General features: G+C 46.0%; 1 protein-coding gene across 5 annotated transcripts in view; it reads right to left on the reverse strand.

Moving 5' to 3' along the window:
* Positions 1-12,271, reverse strand: part of SUGT1 (SGT1 assembly cochaperone of MIS12 kinetochore complex) — a 126,665-nt gene extending 114,394 nt beyond the window's left edge. The window contains exons 1-3 of one of the 5 annotated variants that reach the window (XM_088481965.1): positions 12,192-12,271; positions 7,310-7,373; positions 4,711-4,759 (exon numbers count right to left, since the gene is read on the reverse strand). In XM_088481965.1, the coding sequence (XP_088338091.1) occupies positions 4,711-4,759; positions 7,310-7,341 (81 nt within the window). In that variant the 5' untranslated portion in view covers positions 7,342-7,373; positions 12,192-12,271. Of the gene's footprint in view, positions 1-4,710; positions 4,760-7,309; positions 7,374-7,532; positions 7,552-7,680; positions 7,886-12,191 lie in introns of those variants that run through there. The other 4 variants (XM_088481962.1, XM_088481867.1, XM_088481946.1 and 1 more) reach the window with 4 other exon arrangements.
* Between the last annotated feature and the right edge of the window lie 3,921 nt (positions 12,272-16,192).

Below are 16,192 nucleotides of genomic sequence, written 5' to 3' on the forward strand. Positions count from 1 at the left end.
CGCCCTAGTAGGGGCGGCAGTCGGGACCGACAGACGGTCCGCGATGGACACCAGCACCTGGGAAAACATCGCCCAAGGTGGCTCCTGCGACATAGGAGGTTTAGACATACCAGGGAGCGCCTGGCACCGTCCGCACAGGCCGTCGTGTAACAAATCCTCCCTATCCACTCCTGCAGAACAGCGCCTGCAGGAGAACAATACCGGAGCCCCGGAGTGCTCAATCTCCTCCTCAGACATGACGTTGGAAGAAAACTTGCGCACTCACCCAACGGCCCACAATATGGCACCGTGTAGCACACAACTGTATGTGACGGACCTCACAAATACGTGATCTATATAAGTGAGGTCAGTAGAAATGCCCTTCCCCCGCACACCTGTAGGGCTTGTAGGAGAAGGAAAGGGATAGGTATAGGCTGACAGTAAGTAGAAAAAAGACACAGACGGGCAGCACTAGCAAAAGTCACATACCATGCAGGAAGATATACTCACTGCACCTTTCCACTACAATCAACCTCCCAGATTCAGTGTCTGGGAGGGCTATAGTGCTGTGTACACTGTCCTTGTCGGGGGAGAGGTACACAGGGGGACCGGTCCGCATGCTCCCTGAAGATCTGCGCTGCCACTTGAAGAAAATGGCCGCTGGAGACCTCAGAGGAGGAGTGGCCGAGTAACTGCAGCTCAGCGACGCCAGACTACGTGCTGAAAGGCGCGCTGAGCTGAGGGGAGAAGGCTTCTGGCTAGCATATTTAACCCCTGGGTTGCCGGCATCCCGCTTGCCGCGATATTAACCGTGGTGGTCTAGTGGTCTGGCGGGGTATGCCTCCGCTGGAGGGGGGGCCCGCCGCCACCGCTAGCGCCCCCGGTCTGTCCCCTAGAACCGGGGGCATGGGACTGCATTTTTAAAAGGAACCCGCGCACCGCCGCTAATCAGCGGTGCGCGGCTTACCTTGATCTCCCCGGCGTCTCCGGCAGCAGTCCCGGGGGAAGCCAGAGTCCGGCTAGTACAGACTCTGGCTTCCCCCGCCGTGATCCCCAGTTCAGTGCTGGCGTCGCGGCGCCAGCAGGGAGAAGGAGCGGCAGCGTGGGCGTCTGTACAGACAGCCCATCGCTGCCGCTCTGGAGAAAAAAACTAAGTAAAAAAATAAATTTAACCCGCAGGGTGACCCGACTCCGGCCAGGCACCATCTTAAACTGAGGTGCCTGTGGCTCGGGGGCGGGGTATAGGGGAGGTTGGACCCAAGTGCATCCTGGGAGCAGCTAAAAGCTTTAACTCCGTGGTGCCCGAGGATCCAGCTATACCCCAAGGTCACCCTGTGGACCCCTATGGACCCTGAAGTAGAAATTAACTCTACGGTATATGTGTTTGTACATGTGGCAGAGAATATAGATTGTAAGCTCCACTGAGGGAGGGTCTGATGTGAATGACCAAATATTCTCTGTAAAGCGCTGCAAAATATATGTATAGAAATAACTGCTTGGCACCGAAATACTAATGGATTGTGTTGATGTCTGTGCCAGGTTTTTGTCTTTTTAAACTATTCGCTGCTCAGCCTATTTTGACACTCTTTGGGCTGGTCACATTCCAACATCAATGTCAGTAATTATTTATGCAGTACCCACAAAAATTATAACTTGTACCAAAATCACCAAAAAAGTGAACTTGCTATGTCAATTTTCTAACCACCACCAAGAAATACGTTGTGGTTCTTACTGCAGCATTAATTCACGTCTCTAAAAAAGCAAAAAGCCAAATTCTACACCAAGGTTTTCATAACAAGATCTTTTTTGTGTGTTTGAGCAAAAGTGCACAAATACAGATGTGGGCATTATAACATCACTCTGGCATCTCTGGAATTCCTATCTCTCTGTACTATTTCCAGACAACTACTACTAAGTGGGCAGGTTGTTTAAAAGTAGGGACTCCACAAGTGTGTAAGTGACAGGATGAGGGAGATCAAGCATATTAAGTGCCCTCCCAAATCCACTGTCACTTCTACCATTTGTGCAGTGCAGGCTGATTGCCTGGAAACCACTAAATGGCCAGGTCATTTGAAAGAGGGGACTCCTCAAAGAGTGCCCCTTAGCTTATTGAAGCCAGGATCAGGAAAATATTCCCAAGTCCATGGATTTCTGCAGCATAGTGGTGTTCTGCTCAGTGATCACATCATTTGAAAGAAGGTATCCCCCTCTTTAAAATGAGTGTACTTGAGTCTGTGGGTGCCAGGATGGAGGAGAAAGTATTTTTATTGCTCTCCCCCCTATTTCCTGGCAGTTATACATTTGTGCAGTTTTTTATCTGGAAGGGGTGCTTAATGACATTATCACGTCTCGGTCACGATGTCATCAAGCATTGCCCACATCCAGTCCGCGTAACAGCAACAATAAGGCAGTGATCACAAATACGTGCTATAACGCATATTTTACCTGGTATTGAGGACCGGGTACTCACTGCTAGAAAAGGGCCGGATCCCCGGGGACAAGCTGTGCTGCAGCCAATCCATGACAGGCTGTCAGGGATTGGCAGCAGAGCGCATCCCCTGGACATGTGGGGGTATCAGATGGGCATTCTAAGGGTATGTGGGGATGTCTGACGGGCATATGGGAAGCTCTAAAGCATAAATTATGATGGGACACAGGAATGGTCAGATAGGACCCCATTTTTTATTTTTAAAGTGGAGGATCTCTGGGACCCACATATTTTGTCACTCAGCACGATCACTGTAAGGGGGTGATTTTTGTTAGTTAAGTTCAATTCCCGTTTGAACCCTTGCAGTGTTCAGGACAAAATATGAAAATTCTGTCAATGTCCCAAAATTTATGGACCTGACTGTAGAAGACAGGGGTTTCTTAAAAGACATGGAATAGTAATATTTAGGGCCCAATTCAATTAAGGGCAATGTGCCGTTGAACATCCAACGATGTTTGGCTGAGCACACATTTGTTCATTATGGTAGCAGGATCATCACTAGATTTCCTATGCACCTCTATGACTGGTTTATTGAATAAGAGGCTATTGTCACCAATCTTAATGCGCAAAAAAAAGTAAAAAGACAGGCAACAAAGCTATAACAAAGCTGCTTTCATATAGTTCTCCTGCTATAAAATCTATGTATATTATGCTTGTACAGTAAGTACATCTCCTAGAACAATTCCAGCTCCTGTGCAGTGAATTGTTTTTACTTTTAATGCATATCGAATAAAGAAATGATTTTAAATAGAATTATAAATGTGTTTAGGGAATATGAGTGCGCCCAACTGAAACGGACTCCCTTCTTTCTCTTTTCTGGAACTTTGAATATATAATTGAATCAGTGGGTGGCACCAATTACTCACGTATAGGCATGAAAGTTTACCTTATAATTTGATTATAGACAATATTCCCCTGTTATTTACATCTACTAATAGCTTGGTGCGGAAGTTCTGGTCTTTGCAAAAATATCTGCAGATATATCTGTCCATCGTCAGGTGTGTACAGGCGGTCTGCCGAACGCCCATACACATGCAGCCGCGGGGAGGGGGACAGACCCGACCCCACCCCGCCCCCCGGGACATGCGGCTGCCTGGAGGATGATGGCCGTTCAGTGTATATGAACGACCATCATCTACAGATATATCTGCAGATCGCTCGATCTGCAGATATAGATCTGCTAGGTGTGTACCTACCTTAAGGCCTACTAATAAGAGGGGGTATGATAGTCTCTTAGCTGTCTCTCACTAAGCTAATCTGTGGGAGACATTCTCTCTCTCTCTTTTAAGTTACATAAAACTTTCTGTTTACAACTGTTATGAATGTGGGCCGGACACTGCATCCCCTTTACTTAACTGTAACTAACCCACAAAGAAACAGAAAGATTATTTTAATGCTCCATGTTAGTGTCTTATATTCATACATGTGAAATAGATGTGTAGGCATCTTATATGAACTAGCAACAAGTGACATTCCTTAAAGCAAGTTTTGCGTTTGATTCTTATCCCTAATCAAAATACAGATTTAAATCCTGTGTTCTCAACAGGACACAAGGCTGCCACAATGTGCATATGTGACTGTCAGCCCTGAATTTGTGTCACCCATTACCTTTTCAATCAACAGCACCCTTGTAACTCACTTATATTTATCTGCATCACACTAAAACAAACATGTATTCTGACAATTGTACCTCACTTTGGGTAACCATCCGGGTAACATTGGCCAGAAAATGCAGCTAAATCTATGATTTGCTGGCATATGGAACCAACTAATTGTGTCCAGGAAATTGTAGTTTGAGTACATGGTCATGGCAGGCGAATGGGTGTAACATTGGCATAAAATGTGGTAATGGGGTAGCATTTTTTTGAAGGGTTAAGCTACAGAGATATTATTTATTTTATTAACAGTTTCTTATATAGCGCAGCATATTCCGTTGCGCTTTACAATTGGAATCATTAATAGAACAAAACTGGGTAATAACAGACAGATATATAGGTAGGAAGGCCCTGTTTGCAAGCTTACATATGGTTTACTCTATATATGTTCCTTCCCTACACATCCTTCGCTTTCTGACTCACTGGTCATCTACCACCCAGCATTTCTGTGTCACCGCCAACTCTGTTCTACAGTAGCTGCTTAGTTTATGTTCAAGCCACATTCAACCACCATTTACCATGCTTCCACTGCAATAATATGCCTACAATTAAGGTCAATTTTATAAATCAAATAAAAAGAGATCTCACCTCTAATGATCGTTGAGGATTTTCAGTGATGTAACTGTCAGAAAATGACCTGCAGGCACAAAGAAAAAAAGAGGCAAATAGATTTTAGAAAAACTGGGGGGACCAACAAAATAAGAACAACTCTAGCAGCATTAACTAGAGCACAGGTTCTCAAACGCAGTCCTCAGGACCCCAAACAGTGCATGTTTTTTAAGTCTCCTCACAGCATCACAAGTGAAATAATTAGCTCTACCTGTGGCTTTTTTAAAATGTTTAAGTGAGTAATTAACACACCTGTGCACCTGCTGTATAACGTGAACCGTGTGGGGTCCTGAGGACCAAGTTTGAGAACCACTGGACTAGAACATTGATATTGCATGTCCTAAATAGCATGCCATGTGTCGCATGATGTGCATGCCATGTGTGCTGCACATTAAACCTGACGATACCGCATGCGGCAACATGCAGTGTAACGAAGGATGGAATGAGTGATCGTTCCATCGTTCATTACATCGTTCCAATACATTACAGGATCCAATATGTCGGGCCGAGGGTAGGTACACATCGCTCTGTGTATACCCAGCTTTACAAGACATCATAGATCAGCTGGCCGTAACTGTCCAAGATATGTACGTAAATGAACAATATCAGATAACTTTCATATGGGTATAGCTTTATTAGCAAATAACTGCATATGAATTATTTTGTGCTCACCATCAGTTTGTGTCACTAAATAAGTTACTCAGAGTAACAACTAGCAAAAAAAAAATTGTATGGCTGAAAATTAGGAATATACTGAGGATATAAATGTATACTGAGTTCATTCTGATGTGCACGTGAAATTGAAATGTAACTATTACTGTATTTCTCCTTTAATAGTCTTTTTGATTTGTCTGGAATTAAATGGTTTTTTTTATATGCACGAAACAGATATTTTAAAGGCAACGTCCACACATCATATATATAACCACATCCCACATGACATCATGTCCATTTTATGTATGAGCATTGTCAATTTGGCTGTTGCCTTTGCTAGATGCACTCTGTGTTACAGTGTATCTCTTTGCTTACAACTCACTGTTTATATTGGTTTCCATGGGTCATTTTCCTAATGCTAGGATTACAGCCATAGTATAGAGTATGTATCCATGGAAACCATTATAAAACAGTGAAGAACTATTAGAATATTATGAACAAGTGAATGTAGCCAAGCAGATCATGGCCTTTTAGGTACATTAGTGGTTTTTAACGCTAGTATCTAAATGGAATGTATTTGTGCCTAGTGTTTGGATCTCAGTGTAGGTTTCCACAATGCATTCATAAAGATCAAATACAATCTAGCAACAGATTAGTGAGAATGGTGCCACTAGAAACTATTATTTCAAGCATCACACCTGTTTACATGCATTTTACTAGCATAATTATTATTATTATGGATCATATCTCTTACCACCAGTGGGTTAGAGGCCTTACATGTCAACAAAGTATATGAAAGACGATACAATAAACCAACATAACCTAAAACTGTAAACTCATTAGCAGGAGTAGCCATAAATAGTTGTTTTTCTTATATGTAAACAAAACATCAAAATACAATGAGGGGTATTCAATATGAAACGTTAACTTCACTGTCGAAGTTAACGTTTCATATCGGAGTTTTTACCTGCGTTAAAGTATCGGGCGCGCTCCCGCTTATCCCCGTATTCAATATAAAATTAACAAGAACGGGAAACTCCGAAGTTGGATTTGCGTAAACTAACAAATTTTTCCTTAAAAAAATTGTAAGTCCCCCCCCTAAAGTTGTAAAAACATGGGGGATCACTATGGGTACCCCCATTTTAGCCTTTAATTGAAAGTCGGGGATTTAAATAGGTGTTTTTTCCCGACATTGAAGAAGTGATGCAGAAGAGCACTTAGGTTATTTTTTCGTTTTTTTAAGTGGTCCCATCAAATTTGGGGTACATGAAAATGGGTACTAGCATATTTTTATGTCCCTAAAGTTTTTAAAAATTCTGCATTTGTGCACCTGCCGCTATAATTCTATTCTTCAAAACACCTGCCGCATACTTGCAGAATAGCCCTGAACCTATTTCCCTATTCTTAAACAATTTTTTCCCATTTTTTTTTTCACCCCAATTTTTAAATTCATTTTTTGGGGTGTCCCTATTTTTTTTAAAAAACTTTTTTTTGACACAGTTCTTTTTTAAATGTCATTCCCAGGGGTGCAGGCTATTTTTTTTAAGCCTGCACCCCTAAACCCCAATTCTGCACTTTTTTTCGACACCTATTCAATGGTGAAAAGTTATCCCCGTTTTTTATCAAAGACTTTTCAAAACTGCGATAAGTCTTTGAAATTGAATACGGTGTAAAAGTAAAACCTGCGATAATGATATCATACCTCCGATATTAACGCAAAAACTATGCTTTCGCTCCCATATTGAATACCCCTGTCAAATTTATAAAACACAAGTCATGAGTATATTACAATATAATTTGAAGAGTATAGTATATATGGAAAGCTCTGTCCTGGTTACTTAACAAAAAAATGTTTTTATAAAGTGTAATCTATAAAAGGTCACATTGTGCCCATTCTCCCAGGGGCAGGGCAGGAGTCACTCACCGAGCAGGAGTACCTTGCGCAGCCTCTGTCATTGTGTCTGGTTATCAGGGTGTCACTGTCACAACTGTAAGCAAGAAAATACACAGATTAAATCAGAATTGTGGCTATTGCTAATTTTGCGTGCACTACAAGTCCCAGCAGGAAGACCATGCTGAGGCTTGTAGTTTCATTAAGGCAGGACAGCCATAGGATGCTCCCACTACCATATGCTCTCTGCCTTTACCTCCTTTATTTCTGACAGAGCCCTACCATCATTACACAGATCTCCCACCAACCCATATCTCCCTGCCATACAGCTGTACAGGAGCCCCTATCTGAGACATACACAGAGCCACTTCCGGCACACGGACAGTGACACAATCTATCAGCACCTGCACTCTCCAGCCACCCAGACAACCCGCGTACTGTCACAGGCGGCTCGCACCCTAATCGCACAACCGCTCTCCGAGTCTCCACCAGCGGCCAGGAAAGTTCTGGATGCTCCGGGCACTTGCTGCTGCTGCTGCTGCTGCTGCTACTACAGTTTCGACAAGTCCATGAGACGATAGATAGAGCGGCGTCAAGTCTCTAAGCAGCGACCCCAACTGGTCGGGAGGAGAAAGGCACTTATCATTAGTAGTACAGAGTTAGGTCCGTATTCAATTTGAGGCGAAAAGCTGTTGCCGCGTGTTTTTGGTTATGACTAGAATAGAGGGCTGCAGGGGACCTGTGAAGTCACACCCACGTGACCCGGCATGAAAGGGGGAGGGGTGGGGATGCTAACGGGGACCAAAAGTGTCCCCTCGTGGGCTCGCTACGCTCGCCCCACTTCAGGCACGGTGGCTCACTATGCTCGCCACAAATATTTATTCCCCCTCTATGCCCTCGTGTATGGTGAAGCAGGAGCGGTCCAGCCCTCCTGCAGTGGTCACGTGGCTGATACGTCACAGAGGTCCTTTCTGCACATAGGATCTAGCATCAACCACGTTTTTCGCTGAAACTTTTCGCCGATGACGTCATTTTCGCCTGTTTTGATTGTACTCCGTATTCAATTTGAAAGACTTTTCGTGTAGGCGGAAAGTCAATGCAATGTAATAGGCGGAAAAGTTTTGCCTATGAATTAGAGGCGGAAAAAAGTGCAGAATTGGAGTTTTGGGGTGCAACATTGCGGGAACCCCCGTGCAGCCTTCAGACAGCCCCCCAAAGGTAATCTGTGTCAAAAAATTTTAAAAAAACACTTAAGAACACCCAAAAAAATGACTTTGAATTTGGGGGCGTAAAAAAAAATTGGGGGGGACAAAGTTAAAAACTAGCGTACTTGACTCTGGGGGGGGTCCCCAAGTATGCCCCAAGTGTTTTTTTGATTGCAGGTGTTTGCGGCAGGTGGATTTTTCACGATTTTTTCAGCTTCACTTTAGCAACTTTAAAATATGCTGACCCCCATTTTCAAGTACCCCAAATTTGCTGGGATAAGTTATTTTATGGAAAAAATACTCCTGAATACTATTCTGCATCAGGTATAGAAAAACGCTATTTAGTAGCTATTGAGCCCGTTTAAAAACACCAAATACCTTCAGCAAGCCAAATCGGGGGGTACCATAGTGAACCCCCATGTCAGAGCATCTTTTGGGGGGTGTCAGGCTGATTTCCCCAAATCTGACAGTACTTTCTGCCTGTTCAAGTTTCGCCGGGTCCCGTTTTCGCGTACTTCCATATTGAATACGGGGTAAAGCGGGCACGGCCGCGATACTTTTCCGCCTACAAAAGACGCGAAAAGTCTGGGATGTGGAAAAGTATCACGGATCCGCTCTAATTTAATACGGCTCTTAGTACTACTTGGTCATGGTGAGGTTGAGGTGCTGCCAACCCTCCAACATGACCCGTTCCATTAGGTACAAAATGCTCTGCTCCTGGACTTCCTTCTTAATTTATGATTGCAGCCACCTGTGTTGAACTAGGTAATTGATGAGACAGGTGTTTTAACACAGGTGGCTGCAATCATAAATTAAGAAGGAAGTCCAGGAGCAGAGCATTTTGTACCTAATGGAACGGGTCATGTTGGAGGTTCTGGCTGCTGCTAGTCACTGCACTTTCACATAGTCGATGATAACTCTGGACGCATGTAGGGGCCCATTTATCGTTAAATGTTTGCGGATTTTTGGGGGATACCCTCATATTTAGTGTCTCATGAATGTATTATAGAGGGATCACAGCAGATATCTCCGATAACTGCTGCTGTCCCTCCATTTCCGCCAGCAACCACAACCCCATAGGATGCTATCAGATTCACCAAGTTCTTGAATGACCTGGTCCCCGCAGCTTAGCCGCTGTAATATACCTCCCAACTGTCCTGCATTCAGTGGGATTGTGCCACCAGCAGGCCGCAATGTCCACGGTGGGCAGGGACGTGCAGTCAGGGTAGACAAAGCCTCCCCTCTTATACTCCTGAGATTGATATAAAAATGATTAGAATAATACAAAGTAGATATTTATAACTTATAAAAATCTTCTTTGTTCATTGTAATCATTTTTATAGATAACACTCACCAGCTTTGTGGAGCTCCATGGGACTCCAGGGAGACAAGAGATGAGGCAGCACAGCTCAGCTTCACTTATGTATAGTCAGACACTGCTTGCATGTGACACTGAAGTGCACTGCAGTGTTTAGAGATCGGTCAGCAGCAGCAAGAGAAGACACAGTGATGCAGGTAGGAGAACCAATGTGCGCTGAAGCTTAGGGCCGTATTCAATTAGTTTCGCCCCCGCGATACTTCTTCACCTGCCGGACTTTTCGCCTACATCGCGTGTTTTGCATGTGGTAAAGTATTGGGCGCACTCCCGCTATTCGCTGTATTCAATTAGAAAGGACGCGGAAACAGCACCCGGCGAAACTGAAACAGGCGAAAAGTCCTGTCAAAAATGGGGAACTCAGCCTGACACCCCCCAAAAGATGCACTAACATTGGGGATCACCATAGATGCCCCCGATTAGCCCTAATGAAGGTAGTTGGGGTACTTTAGTTGTGTCAATTGGTGCCAATTAGCGCATTAACACAAGTGGTGAAGAATAGCATTAAGCAGTATTTTTTGTGAAAATAACTACTCCCAGCAAATTTGGGGTACTTGAAAATGGGGGCTAGCATATTTTTAAGTTGCTAAAGTGAAGTTTTAAATTACGTAAAAAATCCACCTTCCGCAAGCACCTGCAATCAAAATAACACCTGCCCCATACTTGGGGATGCCCCAGAAGTCTATTTTGCTAGTGTTTAAATTTGTCCCCAAATTTTGAACTTTTTCGCCACGAAAATTAAAGTACTTTTTTTGGGGTGTTCCAAATTTTTTATTTTTTTTTCACACAGTTTATCTTTGGGGGACTGTCCCAAGGGTGCAAGGGGTTCCCGAAGTTAGCACCCCAGAACTGCAATTCTGCATTTTTTTCCACCTGCTATTCATTGCATTGCATTGACACGAAAAGTCTTTGGAATTGAATACGGCGGAAACTTTTCACTTGGCGAAATGACATCATCTGTGATACTTTTCCGCGGATTCAGACTTTTCGCCTGTAATTGAATACGGCCCTTAGTGTAGTGAGGGGAGAGTTACAGTGGGTAGGGGGTGAGACAGGCTCCCAGCACTCAGACCCATCTCCATGTGTGCTTCCCCATCCATTGACCTCACCGCATGTTACTGGCAGTGGGGAGGGGGCACAGTAGGTAAGCATCTGAGAATAGATGTCATGCGCATCGTATCTGTTCACAGTGTACTGGGGGCAGCACAGCATCTCGTAGAGTGCTGGGCACTCCCCCACAGTGACGTGAACGGGGGTGCCGTGGGACTCCGCCCAAGGTCACGCATTTATTTGCAGCAAAATTTGAAGGTATGCTGCAGCCTATGGGCTACACATCACATAACAAGCTGCAAGAGGGCTCCATAGGAACCAGTGATGTGCAGTGAGGTGAGGCAGAGCCTTTCCTGTCATACTTAGGTATACTCCAAAGTTTAAACTATAGAAATGATAAGAAAAAATTAAAGAAAATATTATAAATATCTTCTTTGAATTATTCTAATTATTTTAATAGTCAAAACTCTGGAGTAAACAGTGTATGCCAGGTGAGGCACTGCCTCACCTGTCTACTTTTTCCACACATCCATGATAAAAAGTCACCAAATTTCGAGCACTATATACTGCTGCGAGAGGTTGGGGGGACACTCTGTCACTACTGTTCTAGCTGCAGAGCCGGTGCTAGGGTGTTTGGCACCCACCTGCAAACTATAAATTTGCACCCTCTTACAAATATGTCCTCTTGACATGTCTCTTTACAATACACTTACCCGGATTTCTTTTTTACTCTGCTTTTCCCTATCTCTCTTGTCTCTTCTATTTAATTTAACTGTGTTCTTCTGCCTTCTTTACTTGCATCTGCTGCTTTCTTCCCTTATATGAGTCAATTAAATTTGAATATATTTTATTATTAATAAATATGGGAGCCCCCTATTAAGAATGAGGCTCCAATTTATTATATTTTTATTATTTTATTTGGGGGTGGGGGCATTGGTGGCTCTGGAAATCTCTGAGGGGCTTCCTGGGTGACAAAGCTGCTAGCTACAGTGCGGCCATGTCACTAATATATTCACTGTCACTGCTGGACCCCTCCTGCTTGTTGTGGCTGTGCACTGCCTTAGACTGTCCGTGAGAATAGCCTAAGAGCTGGGTTGGGTATGATATCCCGGTAGTAAACATCCCGACGGTCACCGGCAGAAGAATCCCTGCGGGCAAAATCCAGACAAATGTTGGTGAGTATTCTAACCCACCCATCCCTGAGCCTAACCCTAACCATCCCCTTCGGCAGTCTAACCCTAACCCTCCCCTTAGTGCCTAAACCAAACCTAACCCTAATACTCACCACCGGGATTCATCTGTATTTTGAATGTTTGACTGCTGCTGGTATTGTGACCGTCTGGAAGGTCACCACAGGGATCCTGACTACATCCCACACAGCTTCTGTAGACCTGTAGGACATAAAGTAATTTTAGGCCGGTGACTGAGTGCGAGACTGAACGTGATGCAATCACGTGGCCACAAATGCTGTGGAGGAGAGAGGGGGAGGACTAGGGGGATCAGCACTGAAGTGCCATAATGCTGCTTGACTGCCTCAGCCTGCCTGTCATACAGTATGACAGGCATAGCAACAGTGAATAGTCCGCCTCCTCTGCAGTTAAATGAGAAAAGGTGCTCTGACTAACACCAGACTATCAGCAAGCATGAGGCCGGTGCAGCAGAACGTGGATGGTAACTTTCCAACCCGGCCCCCCGTGCAATGGGATGCAGTCAGGAAGCCAACGGTCGCAATGCCGACTGCCGGCTTCCCGACTGTCAAATCCCAGCAAGGTACTAATGACAGGCGTCAAAATCCCAACGCCTGTCATTAGACCTACGCTGGGAGCCTGACGCCCGGCATACCGATCAAAGTCAAGCCGGCGCCATGCGCGGACAGCCGCTGGTGGCAGGGTTAGGTTAGGGGGCAGGGTTAGGCACCCGCCTGGGAGGGTTAGGCTACGGGAAGGGGGGGTTAGGCACCCCCCCCGGGAGACTTATGTTTAGGCTGCGGGGAAGGGGGGGTTAGGTTTAGGCACTTAGGGGAAGTTAGGGTTAGGCACTAAGGGAGGAGGTTAGGCGCCCCTAAAGGAGGGTTAGGGGGGAGAATAGGGTTAGTTCTACTTAACTCTTTAGCTGTCGGGATCTTCACCCCTGCCGGGCTTCCGCTGTCGGGATTTGAACCATGCGGCCGGTGGTATTACATACTGATTCCAGTACAATGCTTACCGCATCACTCCAGTTCTGTACGCGTGGTATCCATTTAGTGGCGGAAGAGGCTGGGGGCAGCCCAGGAGCTGCCGGGGTGCTGTGGGGGGGCAGGGGGGGAGTCACGTCCACAAACTGTCATATACTTAGCAAGCACAAGGCAGTGCCTCTTTTTCCCGTTATAGGACAGCTGAATATTGGGAGGTAGGCCCCCGAGTTCCCCCCCCACATAGTATTTTTCAGGTTGGGGGTATGCCCAGCGCTCGGGATGGTTGGCAGGTACAAGTTGGTTACATGATTAATGTGGATACACACTTTCACAATCATACTTGAGATGCGATGATTCTTACAATTTCACTGATGAAAGTCCCAATGAATATGCAGATTCATTAGTACACACTATTACAATCTACTATGCAATCTGTGAGGCTCATCTCAAAGCCATCTACTGAAATGATTGTGACTCTGAGCACACTCTACAGATATCTGGCTATGCTGTTGGAGAAGCATCTACAGAAGTATTAGACAGAAGGGTTGGTAGTGCATACACACATCCAGGTTTGTCCGACTTTGTACCATCTCATCGCAGAAACATTAGGACGAATATAAAACCAAACCAGCAGACACAACCTGTTTTGTTGAGATAAAACATGATTGCTAATGCATACACACTCTTAAGCTGGGTACACACTGGCCGGTATATTGGCTGATCAATTGATCAGCCAATATATCGTGCCCCCGTCGGCCAGTGTGTACAGACGATATGTCTGTGAACAACGTCGTTCACAGACATATCACATTGGCTGTACTGCACAACCAATGAACAGACATATCTGTTCATTGGTTGTCTGTTTACGGGGGTGCAGAGGGGGGAGAGCCGCGAGCGGGTACTACTTATCCGACTACGGCACAGCTCCCCATCCACAGCAGCCCAGCACACGCTGCTGTGTGCTGGGCTGCACTAAGAGACTGTCCGAGGCTGCTAAAGCAGCAGCCCCTACTATGCCAAAGGGGGGGAGCGATCACGCTGATCGCGCCCCCCATTGGCTGTGCGCCGGGCTGAGGGGCACACAGCACCCCCCTCCCCAGCGCCGTAAATGTTTTTTTCCTTAAGGGGGCGTGGCCACGCAGTCCACAATTAGGCCACGCCCCCTGTCCGCCCCTCGGCAGCACAGATGATGGTCGTTCAGTGTGTATGAACGACCATCATCTGCAGATATATCTGCAGATCACTCGATCTGCAGATATATCTTTCAGGTGTGTACCCACCTTTACAATACAGTACATCACCAAGAAGTCATTAATCTTATGATCAACAATTGTTTGTACAGATGTTTAACCCAGCTTTTCATCTGGTGCTAAGAAGACTACTGTGCAGAACCATTTCTATTGCCAATACCTATGTGCAGAGTCATATCTCGTACCAAGACTATTGTACAGATCCATATGTGGTGGCAAAATTAAATATGCCTTGATGGCAGCTGATAGGCCTAGAAGAGAGGGGATTGGGGTATTGAATGAAATGTATCTATTATATGCAGGGGCGGTCGTCCCTGGGCCCCCACACACAGAGGGCCCCCACACTACTGCATGCAGCAGCAGGGGCAGAACTATGGGAGACAATGGAGGCGCCTGCTGCCGGGCTCCAGCTCTGAAGGGGGCACCTCCTCCATTGTCCACAACATATTCACCACACTTAGGGCTGTAACTATGTACTCGGAGTGTACCGTCATGGCCCTTCCCGGCACCTGAGAAGCCACCATACACTAGTGGAGAGCTCCATGTCAGACCATCAGCTGCTGCCTTTGTCTATCTATAGCCTGTCTGCATGCGAATTGCTACATTACAGTGTCAGTGGCTGTGATTGGAGGGGGGCACCAAATTATAACTTGCCTCTGGGCGTCTGGGATAAACTTACGCCACTGTGCAGCAGGACAGTCAGTGCTGCTGCATCAGCTTGGGGCAGGGCGGTAGTGTGGATGGCACATAAGTGCACTACACAGCAGAAACACACAGCCGCAGGCGCCGGCAGCTGTGTGTTTGTTTTAGCAGCCGATAAGAGTCACACAGACTCTCATCGGCTGCTGCGCTGCGGCCCACTGCCGGAGCCTCCATCTTCCGGCTCCCGCAGTGGCTGATGGGAGAGACGATGACGTCTCTCCTATCATGCACAGCGGGCCGGCCCGGGAGGACGCCAGACGGAGGAGCAGATGCCGGAGCAGGGATTAAGGTAAATGCAGATTTCTTTTTCCTGTGTGTGTGTGTGTGTGTCTGGGGGTGGGGACGACTACTCCTAAGGGCACTGCTGGGGGGGGGGAACGGACTACTACTAAGGGCACTGCTGGGGGGGGATCGGACTACTACTAAGGGCACTGCTGGGGGGGAACAGACTGCTACTAGGGGCACTGCTGGGGGGGAAGGACTACTACTAGGGGCACTGCTGGGGGGGAAGGACTACTACTAAGGGCACTGCTGGGGGGGATCGGACTACTAGGGGCACTGCTGGGGGTATTACTGGGGGCACTGCACACTGGTGGGACAACTACTGGGGGACACTGCATAGGGGGGGTACTACTAGGGGCACTGCTGGGGATACTACTGGGGGCACTGCACACTGCTGGGACCACTACTGGGGGACACAGCATAGAGGGGGATTACTACTAGGGGTACTCCTGGGGGGACTACTGTTGAGGGGGACTGCTACTGGGGGCACGGCTGGGCTCTGTGTGGCTTGAAGGGGGTCCCCAAAGCCTTAATCCGGCCCTGATTATATGGAAGTGTATCTCTTATTTTAAGACCCAGAAAGTCCTAAAAATCTGAAAAAAAATCCAATCTTTGTTATATTATAGAGATTGTCCTTTATCCTGGTGGCAGAATTGTGGGCTGGAGATCACCTCCCTCGTGTATGTCCATGTGAGCTACTGTAATTCGAAAACCAAATGGAGCCTTGTTTATATGTCCCGCTCAATGGATGTATCAATACAAATGCATTAGTCTCATATCAATAGGTCCGGATATTCAATACAGTAGATGTATATGTTAAAAAAAAAGGTTTTCTTTTGAATTAGGTAGCTTCAACTTTCTAAGCATCCTCTTTCTGCT

Source organism: Taudactylus pleione, unplaced genomic scaffold, assembly GCF_031769625.1.
Source record: "Taudactylus pleione unplaced genomic scaffold, aTauple2 ptg000005l, whole genome shotgun sequence".
NCBI lineage: Eukaryota > Metazoa > Chordata > Amphibia > Anura > Myobatrachidae > Taudactylus > Taudactylus pleione.